The sequence below is a fragment of the Spea bombifrons genome, chromosome 12 (genome assembly GCF_027358695.1).
Source record: "Spea bombifrons isolate aSpeBom1 chromosome 12, aSpeBom1.2.pri, whole genome shotgun sequence".
Taxonomy (NCBI): Eukaryota; Metazoa; Chordata; class Amphibia; order Anura; family Pelobatidae; genus Spea; species Spea bombifrons.
The window spans coordinates 9,142,316-9,162,099 of record NC_071098.1 but is presented as its reverse complement, the minus strand read 5'-3'; the positions used below and the strand labels follow the sequence as shown (position 1 = coordinate 9,162,099).

Below are 19,784 nucleotides of genomic sequence, written 5' to 3'. Positions count from 1 at the left end.
GAATAGACTTCTGAGGTCTTGCAAGTTCTGTGTTGGCCAACTTGAACTTATCAACTTCAGCTAAAGACTACAGGTAGTAAGAGACACCACTACGTTTTTTACTTGTAATTATGCAAAGATTGTGTTTTTGCCGTGCGGAAAGCTCTTGGGGTTCTTACTCTGATCCCAATACTAACCCCTGAGTACTCTATCCCCTGTTTGTGGGTCACGCGATTGAAAGATAGGCCAGCGCAAATATAACTTACTATATGTCACTGAATAAAAACAATGTAATATACCGTATATTCCGGCGTATAAGACGACTGGGCGTATAAGACGACCCCCAACTTTTACAGTCCAAATATAGAGTTTGGACTATACTTGCCGTATAAGACTACCCCTCTACCCAGCGTACAACAACCAGCCAATCACGGCAATCGATGTACCTTACCGGTGATTTGCTGGTTGATTTGCTGACATATACATACATACACTGCCCTTACACACACACACACACACACACACACACACAATATATATATCTATATATATATCTACACATATGCCTGTCCATACATACACATTTATACACTGCCCTCACCACACACCCCTGCCTTTACACACACATGTATATGTATATGTGTATATATATATATATATATATATATATACACACACACACACACACCAGTATATATATATATACACACCAGTGTGTGTGTGTGTGTATATATATATATATATATATATATGTATGTATATATATATATATATATATATATATATATATATATATATATATATTTCTCCCCCCTTTCTCCCTATCTCTTACCTTATCTTCTGTCTTCTTTCTTCCATCCAGTTGTGGGAGCCCGAGGTCTGGCACTTCAGACCTCGGCTTCCCTGCTCTCTAATCACTAGGCGCCGGGACATGACATCATCCCTGCGCTCGGCATCAATAGCCGGCGCCTAGTGATTAGAGAGCAGGGAAGCCGAGGTCTGAAGTGCCAGACCTCGGGCTTCCCTGCTCCCTCATCACTACGCGCCGGCAATTGATGCCGGGCGCCGGGACATGACGGCATCCCTGCGCTCGGCATCAATAGCCGGCGCCTAGTGATTAGAGAGCAGGGAAGCCGAGATCTGAAGTGCCAGACCTCGGGAAGCCCGAGGTCTGGCACTTCAGACCTCGGCTTCCCTGCTCCCTCATCACTACGCGCCGGCAATTAAAGCCGGGCGCCGGGACATGACGGCATCCCTGCGCTCGGCCTCAATAGCCGGCGCGTAGTGATTAGAGAGATTGGTGGCTTCGTGGGAACCTCCGGCTTGGTAAGTACCCGGCGTATAAGACGACCCCCCACTTTTAAGAAGATTTTTTGGGGTTAAAAAGTCGTCTTATACGCCGGAATATACGGTAACTTTAATAAATCACATTAGATTATAGGTTGAACTCAAAATTGCTCTGTGCTCAGCTGAGGATAAATGAAATGAAATATCCATACAAACTGGTTACTATTCGTGTTGTAGAACCATGCAATTTTCCACATTAAAATCCATGCCGGCATTACTTATCCTGAATCATTTCACATGGAAAGCTGTCCTTTAGTATTTTGATATAACTGCCTGAAATCTTGGTATATGATGAATCTTTATGGATATTAACACACTGCATAGCTTCATTTCCAGCTATGTCGCTGCTGTTAAAAACAGATAATTACACATTGGGTCCTTTAGTTAAAGATAAAATGTAATTACATGTGAAAAGCCAATCAGTTTTCATTAACTAAGCCGTAGTTAATAAATTAGCTTTAAAGAGATCAGCACGGTCATTCCAATGTCTTGTATTAAGACCAAGTTGCTTAAGACCAGAAATGCAAACGTATTCTCATGTATTTAATGGAACCAAGGTGTCTGATTGCTACAAATTTTAATATGTTGAGTTAACTCAATGGAGGTGATGTATCGTACATAAGTGTTTAATATTTACACTGTATTGGTGTCCGAAAGCACATAGAGTTTTTTTTAGAACACGTCAAACAAACGTTACTAAAATTTATACTGGCGCATCCATATAAATTGTATACGCTTTGTTGTATAGAAGTATACCGTCGCGTCTCCGTTCAGACATGGGGTTATGAGTAATCAAGATCATACGCCTAGGAACATATTATTTCCCTTATTCTGTATTCCATTATTCCCGTTCTTAGCGTATATATTTGTTTGCCATCGGAACTCTGTGACTATTCTTCATTCTAAACGCTCGCTACCTGTCAGTTTTTTGCTATGCGTGCAACTACCATGTCACTCGATTTTTGACCCTAAAGACCGCTGTTTTCTTGGCTGCGCGTATCTAATTTTCTTTTCACTCCTGTTCGCAAGTTGTACCTGTCGTTGTTTGACAGCGATGCTTGTAAAAGATATTTATTGTTTTTTAAGGCAGATATATACCAGTGATTAATGTTATTCTGCCTTTTTTCAACTTTTCATGATTCCTTCAACTTTAAATGCTGGAAGCTCCGATTATAAACTTTCTAGCTTTTTATTTTTTTAGAAATGAGGTCGACGATGGGAATCTGGGACAAATATCTTGCCGAACGTACCAATTAGTTATCTGTCATCTCCCAGCTGGTTACAGATGAAATATCTGCTGATAAGTGGGGCAATTACCAGTAATCGGTACCTGACTGCTGCCTTAATTTTACCCACATTCATATATTCATTCTTTGCAGACCACCTACTTTCTTAAGATACCCCTTAAAACATACTGCATCTTCAGGCAAAAGTGCATGTGTGACAACAACAATCATATTTGCTTTTTGTAATTCCGACTGCATCGTCACTGATTCCTTTAAACCCTACTCTGGACGTCATGTTCTAGAACACATCCGAGGATAGATAAATCCATACCATAAATATATGCATTAAGCAATGTATCAGCAAAAACGGCGTAGTTTATTTGTTAAGAATTATTTTGGATTTCTTCCTGTACTCTCGAGCATTGACGTGAGCCTTCATCTCATCTAGTTGGTGAGAGGTGTTTAATATGTGCTTCACTGAAATTTGTTTCTTTGCTTTTTTGTTTGGTAGCAGCTCATCTGAGAGGGAGTCCCCATTATTCCTCCCCATCAGTTAACACACCATAAGACCACCGCTGTTTCATATCCTTTTCCACACTATACACGTAAAAGTGGAACGGGAAGGACTCAACGAGAATAGACAGGGATGACCAGCTTCTCACTAAACCGCTGAATATCCAGTGGGTCCAGTGTGGTATCCCAAGTTCATGGACGTCTAAGACCTCTGTGTGGTGGAAACCTCTACAGTCGATCAGTGATAGATTATAGGGATGTCAGCTGTGGGCAGGCATCTCCACGCTGCATTAAGTGTGCCTACTAAGCTTCAACCCTACTAAGCTTGTAAATGCCACCGTTCTGGTATGGATCTTGAGTGCTACCCTCACGTTATTCGCCATCAGGACAAGGACTGGAATGAAGATACTGAGATTCCAATCATTTCTCTAAAAATTAGCTTTGTGATTCATAGTTTCTGTTCAGTAGGCGTGAATATAATCTAGAACTTGACTCAAACATCTCCATGTAAAATCTAGAAACTCATTACATTTGGAATAGTCTATTCAGAGAGGCTATCTAAAAACAATGTCTGCATTTTAATGACCAACATCAAGTGGTCTTAAATAAAACATGATGTTCTAGAATATTTGAGGGTGTTACTGGTACTTACAATGTCTTGGACTTAGCGTAGCCGCCTGTTATTACAGGGACAGGGTGGGTTATAATTAATTAATGCCAATGTCAAAGTGACATATGGGCAGAGATAGCTTTACGGTTTGGAGCGCAACCCCCTAAGTAGAAGAACAGCTTGTAAGTGCTGGTTGCCTTATGTGTGTTTAATTAACTTGGGATGTAGGTTGGTTCTGTATGTTGGGATGAGCAGGTGCTGCAGTAATTAAAGCCAAAAATATTATTCCTATGAAATTGACGTGAGACTAATATACCGAAAATTCCAAACCGGTACATTTCTCAGAGAACATTTATAAGAGAATCGTATGAAGGGGAAAGAAACCTGCAATACCAGACACACATCATAGCGGGATTTCGATACAATTTGACATGCTTTTCTATTTGATGACCCAATAAATAGGTTATTCTCTGATCTCACGCCTTGCTGTGAGAGAAGGAGGGGAATGAGGCGATCGGTGGGGTGGTGCGGGGTCATTTGGGCATACGTATGATACGTAAATTAGACGCCATTCATTATTATGTAACTAAAATAGGGATCGATGCATGTTGATCACATGAATAAGACAATTTGTCCCTCCTTAACCCCCATCTGCACCGGGCATAATTGTATCCCTAGTGGTTGCTAATTATTCCTGTAGCTAAAGACCCTATAACTCCCGGAGCGGACCCCTGTCCAGCAGTAACTCCTCCAGACAATTTATCTGTAATGCTACAAGAAGCTAAAGAAGCGTTGGGACTGTCCTCAATGGCTTTGTGACAGGTTTGAAGTGCTGTCTGTTCTTTGCTGGTTATGTGCGTTTGTCTCCATTGAGCTTAGCATTTTTGTACGATGCAGAAATAGCACTATTTGATTTTTTTTGCAGGCTTTCTCTTTTACAAGATGCCGGAGCTTACTTTGACAAGGAAACTGGAGTTTTAGAGGCGCCGATGACCATTTCAGTTGCTGATCAGGTCGGTTTGACAACTGATTCCGTACATTAATACTGTAATAGCTAAATCACTGGATTATTACACAAATATTGACGTTAATGGAAAAAGCTGATAGCTAAGATACTAAACCACTAATGGAAGAATGAATACGTGTGCCTTCAATGCTTTTTGGGTTGTGCGCTCCTCTATATTGTATATTTTTAATGGAAGAATAGCTAACCATTTTTATTTTGGCAGAGAAAACCAAGATAATGGTTTAGGGATAAGATCATGATATGGAAATACATCACAAAGTTAATTGGTTATATTTTAGGAAGAAAAGCCTTTCTATTCCCCAGCTTTTTTATGCAAATCACCGGCCAACCATTCTTTGCCGTCTGGCTGTTAACTAAACAAATTCGCACTGGAGAAATGGATGGACGATGTGATGCTACTAACGAATGAAGTCTATAGGGACACCAAAGAGCTTAATAAGAAACAAGTCCTATTTGTACTTCTTCCCTCCTTATATTTGCATTTTCACTCACATGTCATATGTTAAAGTGTGATATATCTTCGCTCCCATGACATCATTCCCATTTTGTGCACCGCTTTTTATCTAATAAAACCAGAAAACCGTTAAAGACGTGTAACAATAAACGCAGAACGCCGAGCACCATTAAACATTCTCTGTCCGCCTTTGCTTGCAGACCCGGCCTATCCATTTTACCGTCAGTGCCGTAATCACCACGTCGGATTTGGAAATCAGCCCAGCTGTAGTGGATTTTGGATATTGTACAATCTATGAAGCTGTCCGGTCATCTATTCAACTTACAAACAAGTCAATCCTTCCCCAAGAGTATGGCTTTGTGGGGATCCCAGAGGTACCGCTAATTAATAAAGGGGGTGCTTGCTGAGAATGGGAATGTCTGCTAAGCGGAGTGTTGCGTTTCTGTGCTTGCAGCCAATCCGAAAGTTTCTTTCTGGAGTAATCTAAAGAGAATTGTTGCCATCTCCTCATAACAGTATGAATATTTAGGAAGGAGCTGTCTGTCTCCGGCAAACGGTATATTGTCCTGGATATGTTGACATCTTGTAACCGCCTGTACGTTAGTATAATTACCTTTCCTTCGACCTTCAGTATGTGGAGATCCAACCTGCGGATGGCTTTGGAACCCTTCTGCCTTTGGAGACAGTGACCCTGGATGTAATATTTAGAGCAGCAAAAGCAAAGGAGTACGCATTTGAGCTTACGTGCAAATCGGCTATCAACAGGTAAACGAGCTGTAAACACTGTATCTCACTATAATACCAGTAATGTCAAAGGAGAACCAAACCTCTGTCGTTTGGCTGGGATATTGATTGGCGATTGTAAGTGAATTGCTTAAAGCTGGCCTGTCCCTCGACAAAAAAATTAATTGCACTAATTTTACATGATAATAATAATTATTCAAATAAGTGTTCAAATTGTTGTAGTAACGTATAGCTACTCATTTGTAAATATTTATAGTGAATGCAGAAAACAGGAAATATTACGTCATTTAGACAAATGCTTAAAACTATCATAAGTTTCACAACCTGTCGGAAGGTGTTATGAAAAATCTGCAAATGCGAGATTCCAGATTAAAATTCTATAACGAAATCTAGTGGTTCACCGGAGAGAGGGAGAGGGAAGGGTGATAGGGTGTCATTTGCTATAAGAACAGACAGCAATGTGCAGGAACCTGCATCAAGATAGGGCTGGAGATGCCAGTGCGTCAAGGATCTTGTCTGATGTATCCATTGGCAAAGGCTACCACTAAATAACCGTTCCCTTGGGAAGAAAAGAGTTTCTGTGTCTATAATGGCTAAATAACCGTTTCTTTTTATACACCCAGGCAGTTCCGAATTTCCTGTAAAGCTGTTGGAGTTCATCCCCCCCTTGAATTATCTCATTCATTGATACAGTTCCCTGCAACAGCCTTAAATGATATCTCCACTGCAACTCTCTACGTCATCAATTCACACACCAGTCGCAATGAGTTCACCCATCCTGTTCCAAGGATTGGCGGCGGAGATATCGCTCCGGTTGGACCAACGTCGTTCGAGATCCATGTGCCGGACGATGTTCCCGTGACTGTCTCCCCGTCAGTTGGCACCGTTTTACCAGGGGAGGTAATGGGTTTGGCTTTCAATCAATAAATTGTTTCCACGTAGCCATCTTAGTGTTCTGTCTTTTATAAACTATAAATGCATTATACACTTGGTACTAAAGAATACATCGTAACATAATGTGTTGTCTTTACTTATCCTTCTCCCAGCGGTGCCTAATCCAGGTGTCCTATAGACCAACCCTTTCCGATCGAGAAATCAGAGAGGAGGCCCTTCGGTTATTATCGAAAGCCAACGAAGCTAAGGCCCTGCTGGAAAAAAAGACCACGGTATCGACAGAAAGTGAAGTCCAGGTAATTTGTGTAGACATTACTGTATTGTTACAATTATAGTTTGCACATTGTGGGTTCTCTTAAATCACGATTTTGCCTGTAATTGTGTGAGTAATAACGTTTAGATGACAAGAACCCATCCTATCTGCCCCCTAAACTTAGCTTATTTCTCGATGCCGTCTGTAAAGTCTGCTGAAAATATCCCCAGACAGGTCTTGGTAACGTCCTTGAATGTACTTGTCTGTGGTAATCATTCTTCATTCATTAGGGTAATGTGTTAGACAACCTATAATTACATATTTTCAAGAGCCATCATTTAGTTTGCCTGGATTTATTATCTTTGTATTTCCATAATAATTGCTTGTGTTTTAAAATGATACACACGTGCGTTTCGATTTAATTACAGTCCAAATATTATGTGAGAAATGCCAAAAGCATGTAATACAAACAAAATTAACCTCCTGAATTCACTTACACAAGAATAGGTCAGTCTTACTTTGAGCTATTTGACTTTTACCCGTGGAGATCATGTGTTACCCTTCTGATAGATAATACTTCCTTATGTTTTTTGTTTTCCTTATAACTTTTGCTAATTTGTCCCAATTTAAAAAGAGAGCGACAATTAATGAGAATTCAATATTCAGCACTTTGGGTCAACTAAATAAAGATGAAGTGGTGGCTTGCTCCTAATTTAATGGCACCGTTCCTGCGTTTAAACAAATTCTTCATTCTTCTGGAAACAAATTAGGACGATATCATGGAAATAATTAGAAGCATTTCCCAGCAAGAACAACAAATTGCCTGTCTGTTGAGTCGATATTGGTGTTAAAGATACTCTCAACCTTTTACTGCTTCGTAATTTTCCTTTCGATGGGGATCTGATGGGGAGATGTTCTTGTACGTGGTTGCTGGGTACAGAAGTAAGGTATTCACCACCCATGGCCATTACTACCACAGGGAGTAAGCCACTAGGTTTGTTTGGCCCAGGGGCGTCAATGGCAGAGCTGAAGTGCTGAGTGTATCCATGGGAAAACCCAAATGGAGACTCTGAAGTTTGTGTCGGCCATCCACCTTCTTCTTCAGCACACACGATAAGGATCCTCTGATCCAGATCTTAGCTAGTTCTGGAATAAAGTCACATCGTGCAGGACCTGTGAGATGGTTGTATGGTCTTGTGATCCCGCACAATGTGAAGTCTACTCCAGATTAATTTTAGAAACATAGAAGTTGGCGGCAAACAAGAGCCATTTGGCCCAACTAGTTTGCCTATTGTTTTCTGGTGTACCTCCGACCTTAATCAGTCCTTGGTCTTGTCTTAGATTCAGGAACCATAAGCCTCTCCCATGTATGTTTTCATTCCCTCACTGTATTAGCCTCTATCACTTCTTCATTCATCTACCACACTCTCCGTAACGTAAAATTTCCTTACATTATATCTAAACCCCTGACTCAGAACGTAGCTGCTCCCCTATTACATCCTCTTGTACTTCGCCAGAGAACCAGATGTCCGTGAATTCGTGAAGTAACGGGAATTGTTACACAGGAAAGCAGGAGGATAGCCGGGGCGAAATAATTACAAGATGAAGCTGCTATAGCAAAACTATGCTATAACTAAAACTATAACAAAATGTAATCTGGGGTCATTGTCACTGGAGGTCATGGTGTAGCAGGTTTAGATCATGGTTGTGATAGCCGAGGTTGTAGCAGGAAAGGACATGGAGGTATAAATATCCAGAGCGACGACTCAAAGGTTATCACGCAGGATGTCTGTTTCTATCCTATTACCCTCCCCTGGTCCCACTTTTTACCCCCATTAATATGATAATGGTTAAATGTTGCCCATCTGTTAAGGTAACAGAGAGTAATAATATATGCTAAAAATTGCTGTGTATCACTTACAGAAAGAACAAGCTATTGAGATCCACTTGTGTGGCTTTTGTGTTGGGGCCGGGATAAAGTGTACTGTAATCAAAAACATCACTTTGGAATATCTGTATGATTCGAATATTTGCTTTATATTTTAGGGCAAAAGGGAAAAAAGAGATCTGTCAGCCAATAAAGAAAGAAGAAAGCAAGCGTCATCCACCAAGAGAGAGAAAAAACAACTTCCATCTCCCAAACAGAAGGAGAAGACCCCAAAGGCTCCTGAGACTGTTCCCCCTGAGTTGCCGGGAATACAAGATATAAAAGTCAAGTAAGAAGGGCTCTTGTGATATTTTTGTTGTTACTGAACATTTTAATTAGCACCGTTTAGTTGATTTGTTGGCATGTGTAACAAAGTCAGGCTGATGATAAGATTTGTGCAAATCGCAGAACATGCTTTAAGGTGATGAAGCAGACTGATATAACTATAAAGCACCGATATGCTATAGAATCTGTTATACAGTCTGTTTTTGATAAGTGAGCTTCCTTTTAGTCTGTTACCCGAATTCTCAATTTTTATGTAAATATTCCATGCCCCTTTAGTTACTTCCAGAATTGTTTAAGGTTCCTATTAGCCATGATGAGCTCAGGTTTGTTTCTCATTAATTACAGCTCCGATGAGTATGTTGCCGCTCAAACATCTGTCTATCGAAGATTTGCAGGAACACTGGAGAAATATATTATACCCTGCTTTATTGCCAGCTGTGACATCAGCAAAAGGAAGGACCAGGAGTTAAACTTCAGGTATATATAAATGGGAATGTATATGGAGAATGGGTCTGTGTGTGTTATTGGTGGTGTTGCTATGTCTAAGAGATGTCTGCAGATGATGGATACATGTAACGTATACATTATGCGCCCCTAAGAATACCTGCCGCCCAGTGCGTCCCAGCTCAGGAGAGTCTTGCAGTTGAGCTTGCTTGTGTTGCTACAGCATATCAGTCTAATACCAGCCACAAGAGCTGTCCAGAACCTAAACGCATTGCAGATATCTACCGCACAAAGAAACCAACAGCCCCAGACCTTTTTTTTCCTTAAAGTCTGAGATGAATCGTACTTCCCACCATCTGATTGAAGAAATGTGCACAGGTACTCCAAGTGGAAACCACCTCTTTCTCCTGCGCTCCATAAGTGTAACCGTGAGTCCGGACTTGAACCCCCTTGCTCACTTGTGCCTCGATTGATAGCTGATGCAGCGTATGGGTGAGGATTGTGAAGGCAGGAACGTATGCGCGGGTGTTTGGTTCCTTGTGCAGGTGAAAGTTGCTGTGCATTTCAGTTCTGGGCTGCCCTTGTGGATGGGGTAAGACTGAAATACAGATAAAGGTTCTTTGTGCTCTTGAATGGCACAAATGCACTAAAATGTGGGATGCGCTGTAGGTCAGGCTTTTTAGTTGATGGACCTGAGAAAATGCTACCAATGCCACTGTTACTTTACGGTAGGCGTAATAGCATAGAATGTATTTCCCCCGGTTAGATGGAAGAGCACAAAACATGGAGCACACACTATAGGACTAGAGAGAATACTCAAGCTGATTTCTCCAAGTGTATTTTGCATTAATCTCAAAGGTTTAGGAAGAAGGGGCACCAGCGGCATCAATAGTTTATGTGACACGCCACGTGAAGTCTACAGACTGATGTTTCAGTAGGGCAACTTTGGTTCCTATGAGAGAAACCTCTACAAGTTACATGAAACACTGTAAAACTAACTATCAAACTGCTGATTTCTCTCTTTTTTAATCACAGCGTTAATATTTGCATTTCATGGACCCACCTCTTCATTAACTATGTATTTCTTTAAATATATATATATGTATATATGTATATATATATATATGTATGTATCCATGTATAGATAGATATACCGGATGCTTATTCATTATAAGCTTTATTATATTATTTATTTCTTTCTGCTGGGTTTGATACCAGTGTCTTCCCACATTATTTTAGAAAAGTATGAGACAGCACAATAACAGAGCAACCTTTTTCATCAGACGGCTTTATGGTGCCTTGTAAAAACTTCAAAGCTGTACAAACAGCACAAAAACCTATCCAGTAAATCCCAGCCTTTCCAGCCGTGCTATATGTTCCTGCCTCTGCATGTTTCCGCAGCCCTTACAATACCCTCTTCTTGGAGCTGCACTGCCCGGCTATAACGCCTCCTCTGCTTGTTACCTCTGATAACGGACGACACCACGTAGACTTCGGAGAAGTGGCAACGGGTAATTACTTATATCGTTGAAGCTTTTATGATGCTACCCATGGGCTGGTTGATTGAGTATGTTCGCAGAACTGCATGTACCGAAAATACTACGATGGAGCCTGGTCCCTGTATCATTGAAAGCAGATTTATTCACATTTTCACTTAAAATGACATCAGTTGGTTGTTGCAGCATCTCTACTATATATATATATATATATATATATATATATACGGTATATACTGATATATATACTATAAATATTTGTGTGCGTCAGCTATATTGTTGGTTACAAGAATGAAGACATTCATTTAACCTATTCCCTAGGAAGTACCCTGCCTAGAGCTTAAATCCAGAAGCTCACACATCCAGCAGCATACAAGGGGTTAATGCAATATCCTTAGCATCTAGCTGCTCTCTGAACTCCATTTAGTCTCCAATGACTTAGTTGAGATGTAATATTGTACCTGGTATTGTATACAGGGATGGTTTTAACCCCTTGTTTTTATTGCAGGTCAGCGTGTAGTAAGAAGAGTGACTCTGCAGAACATTTCCTTGGAGCCTTTGGAAGTATCCTAAGCGAGTGCATTTTCTCAGCCGCCAATAGGTGGCACACAGGTTTATCAATCAGCAGCTAATCAGACCAGTTGTTTGGCTGGATACAGGTTGTGCATGCAAAAAAATAGACATTAAAATGATTTTTCAGTAAAAGACAACATAAAATGGGCAGAAAGTGGGTATGAATTACCCAAAATAGGCAGGGGGCAAGTGGCATTGGTCTGATCTTATAATTGCTTCTCCTCTAAAACATGTCTCCTAGGCGTACCGCTAGTGTGCCTAGCGGGAAAGCCAGCTCTATCTATACCTAATTAGTTTAAACAAGCGTGATTGTGTACAGTGTTACTTAGCCTTAAAGATATCCACTAAAATCCTTTGTGTCGGGTCGCAAATAACCTAGAACCACCCCTGATACCTTTTACACAGGGGTTATACACAGCACATGGAAAATACAATACGGCAGCAGCTTCTATTTATTCTTCACAGGTTGAAGGAAATCCCCAGTGGAAAAAGCTAGCATTATTTCCATCATCATGTTTGAGTTCTGTAGATCCGTGTCGAGGAACTAAAGCTACAGGCTGGTAATCTATTTATTTCATAGCAGTTTTTGTTCCTTGACCTATAATTTTCCAGCTTGGTTTTTCCATTTTTAATCCCTGCGGGCCTTTTGTGTTACTAAATATTGTTAAAACAGTAGAGCCTGGAGCCAGCTGCTTCCTCCTCATCGCTTTCTCACCTTGTGAAAATAAAACGGTAAGTGGGTAAATAATGAACGTGCCCAGTAGTAATGGCCTATATTTTTTTATTCTTGAATGGCATTTTATTTTTGAATCCGTGGCTTGCAACGTAATGGATGTTTGGTAACAGCGGTCTCCATTTTCATAGTTTTTTGAGACCCTTGAAGTTCGCTCTCCAAGAGCAACCTTAACACTTGGCCTGAAAGGAAAGGGTATTGCTCCTTCTGTGTCCTGCTCCTTGGATGGAGGCATCATGGATATGGGATATGTTTTATCTAAAGACAGCGTCACATCAACATTTCAGGTAAAATAGGTGCCAAAAAAATGTAGTAGAACCCAAGCGGTTGTCTCTTCTTGTTACGAAAGTTCTGTCTCTCCTTCCAGCTCCAGAACACGTCTACGGTTCCGGTGAATTACTCGGTGAATTTAGGGAGTCTTTCTGTGAACAGATACAGCGAACTACAGAAACTTCCAAGATTTCTTTCCTGCCAGAAAAAGTCTTCAGACTTAGTTGGTAATAACAATTTAAACAATTCTCTTAATACAAAGAACTTAATTGGAGAGTGCCCATGCCTTTATATATATATATATCTATAAAAAAGATCTGTAGGCACGTTGGGCAGGATCTAGGAGGATCAGGTGAGATAAAGACAAACAGGAGTGTAGGCTGGCCTGAGCAGATCAACTTTAAAAACTTTCTTAATTGTATTAAAAGTAAATTTCATTTAGAATTAATAATTAATTTAAATAAAATGTCATCAATTAAATAAAATACAGCAATAACGAGTCACCTTGTTGATATGTCATTGGCGAAGAAATGCAATATTACTGCAATTGTTTTTCTTACATAAATTTCTTTCTCAGGAACACAAAATTACAATGGTTTAAGCGTATTCGGTGTGTGTCCAGTAGAGGGCACGATAGACCCTGAAAAGTCCCATGAAATCACCGTCACATTCAGCCCTGACCATGAGAGCGTGCATTATTCTGATAGCCTCACAGTGGAGCTCTATGGCAAGGTAAGAAGCCAATTCATAATAATATGTAAGCAAAGCTCTTCCTCACTACAGTCTTCAAATTTTGCCTTCAATAAAGTTTATTGCCCTAAACAACAACATTAATTTAACCAGCTTTGTATAAATCTTACATTTTATATGGATTTTTCACACTGGCGTTACAGAGGCTACCACATTTAGGGGGTTGTCCAATGCCAGCACTGCCCTACAACTCCCCACCCTGGTCCGCGCATACTGCCCGACTCGAGAACTCAGGTCACGCACACCGAGTCTGCGCACCAGGATATGATGTCATTTCCTGGTGCTCAGACCTACCTAGCGTGTGAGGACCACGATGGAGCAGAACTGTCACCGGCCGGTGCACAGCGGACATAGGAGGGATGTGTGTCAGTATGTTAGTGTATATGTGTGTTTCGGTAAGTATGTTAGTGTGTATGTGTATGTGTGTTTAGGTAAGTATGTTAGTGTGTATGTGTGTTTAGGTGAGTATGTTAGTGTGTATGTGTGTTTAGGTAAGTATGTTAGTGTGTATGTGTGTTTAGGTTAGTATGTTAGTGTGAATCTGTGTTTAGGTAAGTATGTTAGTGTGTATGTGTGTTTAGGTAAGTAGGTTAGTGTGTATGTGTGTTTAGGCAAGTATGTTAGTGTGTATGTGTGTTTAGGTAAGTAGGTTAGTGTGTATGTGTGTTTAGGTAAGTATGTTAGTGTGTATGTCTGTTTAGGTAAGTATGTTAGTGTGTATGTGTATGTGTGGTTAGGTAAGTATGTTAGTGTGTATGTGTGTTTAGGTTAGTATGTTAGTGTGTATCTGTGTTTAGGTAAGTATGTTAGTGTGTGTGTAAATATGTTACTTTTCTCTTGTACTTTGTTAAATCTTTTTAAGTATTTAAGTGTCGTCAAAGCATTAGCCACAGAGAAATGTATGAAAGACATTTGTCAACCCACTTTTCCTATGGTTGTTCTAGCATACGGTTCATACGATCCAGCTGAAAGGAGCATCTCGGGACCATATAATGTATGTAGAGGGAGGCGATCCGATGGATGTTCCTGTCGAGTCTCTGGGCATTATCCCTGAGTATGAAGGAGGTAAGAATTCCATGGATACCACTTCCAAGAAGTTTAGTTTATGGCAAACATGTTGATGTGTTGATATCAACAAAATAGTAGCACATGCTACAGCGATGGAACGGTTCCAAAATGTGAAAATAACAGGAAGCTGAGTCAGACGTATAAATTTCTTTATTGATCACTAAAACAAAAATCAAAAGCTGGACTGACCTGTTTGAGAAAGGAGAGGCTTGTGCTGCCATTTTCCTGCCTTAATATGTTTATTGGTGATTACATCATCGATGCATTTTTGAAGTAAACTTGAATTATTTGTGGGAACACTAAAATAGCCACACTGCAGTCACACACATAGTCCGCTTTATGGATAACACTGTAACGGTTTAGAGGGTCGCACAGGAGGGTACGCTTTCTCCCGTTCAATGAAATACCACGAGGATACGAATATAGTTACAATGAACAGGAACACGGTTGGTGTCTCCGCACTGATGGACATAAAGAATGGGACTGTGACCTCTCAAAGGCTAGCGTGTCTACGTGTCGTTCTGTGGGTATGTTGGTCTACTAATAGCTAACACAAACTTCTATAGCCTGTCTTTAGACAAAATTTGGAGAATAAAGTACATGACATATTTGTTCTTTGTTATAACAAGTGATTGTTTTGGAGCAACGACATATGACTAACATTGTGTACTCTACCATGGAACAAACCTGTCATCCAAAACATTGTGAATGGTCCCCTGCAGGTAAGTATATATTATACGTTATGTATGCAGTATAGTGTTATACTTACCTACATAGGCCCAGCTTATAGGAGCATTCAACGCTCACCCAAACTGCCTTCTGTTCAGACCCAGAATGCAATGCACCCAGGGCCATGTTTGTAGTTTTTATCACTATGCCACCCCCATACCAGTAGAGAGGTAATTGGGGGGAAGGGGGTATTTACTATTATACATAACTTTTCACCCATACATTTCCTAGCTGATTGGCTAGCACTATGCATAGGTGAAAAGCTACCTCCTACTTGGAATTTTCTTTCAATGGCTGACGCACTGTAAGAACACAGAATCCCTCAATGATTCTCACAGTTGTCATGTGTTCTTTGTTACTCAGATGAGCAGACGAAGACACTTCTCCTGACGTTTCGGTGTATCCAGACCGAAGCCGATCTTAAACCAGCTGTTCGGGACCTTCGTGTCGGCTGCATCCGTACCACGGCACTAGCCACAAAGAAAGTAAGCAAAGCCTAAGAAGTATCGGCCAATACAGGGTTACTGTTACTCAGCATACGTTGTCACTTGTTGTTGTTGTGATGATGCGTTAATGCGGAGCATGTACACCAGTAAGGATGGCCTTGTATACAGGAGTCATGTGATCTGAGGAGTCATGTGATCCGTGAGAGAAACAAGACCATGGCATTGATGGATTGTTGCAGCTGTCAGATATAACTTGCTCCATATTTAGTTACAGAGTGATTCTGAATTGACAGTCCAGTCTCTAAAAGTTTTTTTTTTATCTTATTATTATGTATCGATTTATATAGCACCAACATATGTAACAGCACTCTGCAAAGAGGACATAAGTAACATATCACATAACAAATGGACTTACACAAACAATAGGTGAGGAAGTCCTAATGTATTTTACTGCATGCAAATTGCTGCAACCATTCTTTAGAGGAGATCATTGGGAGTAGGAACATATAATTTATAGCTGCTAATCCCATGGATTCAACTGATTTCCCATTCAATTTGATGGCGGTCATACTGAGCGAGTGCAAGAATGCCTCTTGGCTTCAGCATTTACATTCACTGCAGTAAAACACATCGGCGTCCACAGAGAATGGACACCAATATACATTTTACGCAAAAAAAAACCCCTAAATCTTCTGTGACCATGACTTCAAATATAAAAATTAAAATATATAATAACAATAATAAAACCGATGTACTGCTATTTTAACACTTACATGTCTAGTTACTTGTTTTTTTAGGTAAAATGCTGATTTTTAATGTTTGATTTATGATTGGAACTTAAAGGTATCTTGGAAAAATCAGGAGCCTAACCCCTCCGTTTCTGCAGCTTGGAGATACATTTGTACTCACTTTATTTTCATTCTCACTGCCTTTCACAAGCAGAAAACCTGTGGAATAACCACAGAAAACAAGGAATAACCTTAGTTTTGCACATTATGTGTAAAGGCAGCTTGAGAAGCCCTCCAGACGCTCATCCCTATATATTATGATATTGTATGTATACCAGTATGATACAGCATATAATACTTTGCTATGATGTGTGGTACTGCTTTGCTATATTGATCGAGTCGCACCCCCAATAGGGGTCATTTATTTTAAGTTGGACTGAGAAATCTGAGATACAGTTTGAAGGAAACGATGAAGTCGTAGCTTTTCAGTAAGGTATTTATGGGCTTTTCTCTTTATTTACAGGGTGGAGAATTCTTCTGGGACAATGTGCAGCTTTTACAGCAGAAAGGATTCACTATTGAGCCCGTAAAGTCAGCGGTTGACGCTGGACAACATAAAACAGTATCATTACGTTGGGTCCCACCTGCGGGTTATGATGTGCGTAATAACTTTCTTATAATAATATTTATATGTACATAAATATAGCTATGTTGGTAGGGTAAACCTTGGTGTCTGCGTTAGGCTCCAGACACCTTCCAGACACATTGTGAGTTACTATTTGGAATCCCAATGTAACATGATTAAAAAAAGCTAACAATGTCCTCGGGACCATGACAAATAAGCAAGCCTAACGGTAAGGTTGGTGGACCTAAGTGCTTTAATTAACAACCTCTAAAGAAGAATCAGACTTACCAAGCTCACTTTAATACCAAGATACAGTGGTGGGTTATAGTATTGGGGCCTGACCTAAGAAAACTTCCAAAAAACTATTATAAAGCAGGTTCTTCGCTGCTTAACACTCCATGAATGTGGAATAGGGCTGCTTCCCTTGCCTTAGGTCTAGTTCAGTTACATTATTGTGGCGCATGCAGACATAAGAGAACCCAGTGACACCACAATGTGCCATAAGATGTATAAATATCTTTATCCCTGAATCTCTGGGCATAATCCCTGAATATGAAGGAGGTAGTTTTTGTGTATTGATATCAACTAAATAGTAGCGCAAGCTACGGTGAGAGAATGGTTCCAAGCAGGAGTTTGAGTAAGGCGTATCAATATCTATTGATCAGTAAAAGGAATATTGAATGTGCTGGAATGATCTGTTTGAGAAAGGAGAGGCTGGCGCTACCATTTTCTCACCTTAGCAGGGTCACAGGTAACCATACGACAGAAATCCTGTAAATAATTGCAGAGAAGGCCCACTTCAGTCGAGTAATTCTCTTGAATTGTGTAAAATGTTTGAAAGGCCATTAAACGTTATTTATTTTAGCATTTAACTTCCAGAAGGAATGGTGTGTTTTGGCTTCAGACGCACGTTATCTATTACACTTGAGCATTGTAGTGTCTGATGGGCTGAAATATGACACTACACGATATCTAGAAGCCATAGTTTACTGAAGGAAACTCGCCATACAGTAACTACTTAAAGGATAAAGTGTACGGGCCAGCGTGTTCACGCTGATAAGGACAGATTGGAGATAACAGCTGTGGAGTACACTGTCATTGATCACAAGAATGAGCAAAGTGCAGAGCCCAATGATGGCTTCCATCCGTACCAGGGACTACTAGAACATTTTTTTGAGAATAGTCTGTACAAAAGGAAACATGTTTACGCAACTATTCCTGCTGTAAATATAATATATGATACGATTTACGAAACACTGCTGATTCAGCGACACAAGCAAAAGATCCTACTATATATGAACACTTTTAATACTGAATTACATTACAATTTAGTAGCCAATGCTTGTCTAAAAGATCAAGCACATGTACAGCCGGTATAGAGACAAAACCAATCCAGTACTTGCTGCCGGGCCACTTTGGTGACGCGGTGAACCACTGTTTAATCTTTTTCCATAGCTTTGAGTATAGCCAGTGGTTGGAATCGCATGCGCCTGATGGTTTTACCTACCCATGCAGGTTTTGATCTTGTTGGATCCCGTCAATGCAGGAGGAGAGCATTTAGGACAGAACCTTGAAGAGAAATCAGAGAAAGGTTAAGTGGGCTTACTTTTTGTGCAATTGTAATTGTCTTTTTCTCCTTTGTCTTGTAGCCAAGCAAACCGGGAACCACCATGGCCAAGCTGACTCTGAAAGGCGATATTACCGAGTCATACCAGGTTATCCTGGCAACACAAGTTGTGTCGGTGTGAAAGAACACAGGATCTTTCTACAGAATCACTTGGAAACATACAAGACATATTTGTGCCATCCGGATATATACGACCAATTAATTTTTCCATGGGAAATACGAATGTAACACCTACAATTAAATAACTGTTTGCGATAGAATTATATTGTAACACGTCCAGTGCATTAAAATAGTGTTTTCCTCATTACAAAACAATGAAGCATAAAAAATGCGTTGTCTTTGTTGTATTAAAAATCTCATTGCTTTAGCAAAATGTTAAATGAAAATATTGAAAATGTACCCAAGTTTTAGGCACTTTCTGTGCTCTGCAGTAATTTTAAAGCAAATAAGAATTAAATAATAAACACATTAGGGATATGATTGGGGAATTACACAGCATGGGTATATCTTACAATCAAGGTATCTGAAAGCCATACGTGAAAACATCACAAGATATATTTTGTTCACTTTGTTGATGAATAAAATATTGTTTTTAGGAATCATTCTATTTTTATGAGTAAGCTAAAAAATAGCAGCTGCCGTCTCTCCACTAATTGGGTTGTTCAAGCGGCCAATCAGATGCAGCAGACAGGGGTCAGCGCACCGGCAGCCCTCCTCGTTCCAGCGCTAAATTTGCCAAATGGACAGCACAATTGTGATACGCATTAAAACACATTGGTTGGAGTGTCCCTTTAATCATGTTAGTTGCATAAACCTGACCCTATCACATACGGCTTCTTTTGACTGGTTAAAGTAAGAATATTTTATACTTTATTGCCAAGGTCATTATTGTAAGGGAAAGCTGTTATGTATACAATAAGTACAGTAAAAGTGCAAAGTTCAAAGCGTAATAGAGCTCCGAACAGTGTGTTCTTTACAAGAAATCAGGCAGTCGGAACACACAAGTGTAATTCAGAATTTGAGCATAATAATAATA

The 19,784-nt window shown here is 40.1% G+C and overlaps 1 protein-coding gene across 1 annotated transcript in view; it reads left to right on the top strand.

Moving 5' to 3' along the window:
- Window positions 1-19,151, top strand: part of CFAP74 (cilia and flagella associated protein 74) — a 41,152-nt gene extending 22,001 nt beyond the window's left edge. Inside the window, exons 23-39 of the mRNA XM_053452439.1 lie at window positions 4,601-4,688; window positions 5,357-5,530; window positions 5,788-5,921; window positions 6,524-6,800; window positions 6,947-7,090; window positions 9,094-9,263; window positions 9,605-9,736; window positions 11,105-11,214; window positions 11,708-11,763; window positions 12,385-12,504; window positions 12,637-12,792; window positions 12,873-13,002; window positions 13,353-13,507; window positions 14,470-14,590; window positions 15,686-15,807; window positions 17,020-17,154; window positions 18,771-19,151. Of these exons, the coding sequence (XP_053308414.1) occupies window positions 4,601-4,688; window positions 5,357-5,530; window positions 5,788-5,921; window positions 6,524-6,800; window positions 6,947-7,090; window positions 9,094-9,263; window positions 9,605-9,736; window positions 11,105-11,214; window positions 11,708-11,763; window positions 12,385-12,504; window positions 12,637-12,792; window positions 12,873-13,002; window positions 13,353-13,507; window positions 14,470-14,590; window positions 15,686-15,807; window positions 17,020-17,154; window positions 18,771-18,869 (2,323 nt within the window). The 3' untranslated portion in view covers window positions 18,870-19,151. The remainder of the gene's footprint in view (window positions 1-4,600; window positions 4,689-5,356; window positions 5,531-5,787; window positions 5,922-6,523; window positions 6,801-6,946; window positions 7,091-9,093; window positions 9,264-9,604; window positions 9,737-11,104; window positions 11,215-11,707; window positions 11,764-12,384; window positions 12,505-12,636; window positions 12,793-12,872; window positions 13,003-13,352; window positions 13,508-14,469; window positions 14,591-15,685; window positions 15,808-17,019; window positions 17,155-18,770) is intronic.
- The last annotated feature ends 633 nt before the right edge of the window (window positions 19,152-19,784 follow it).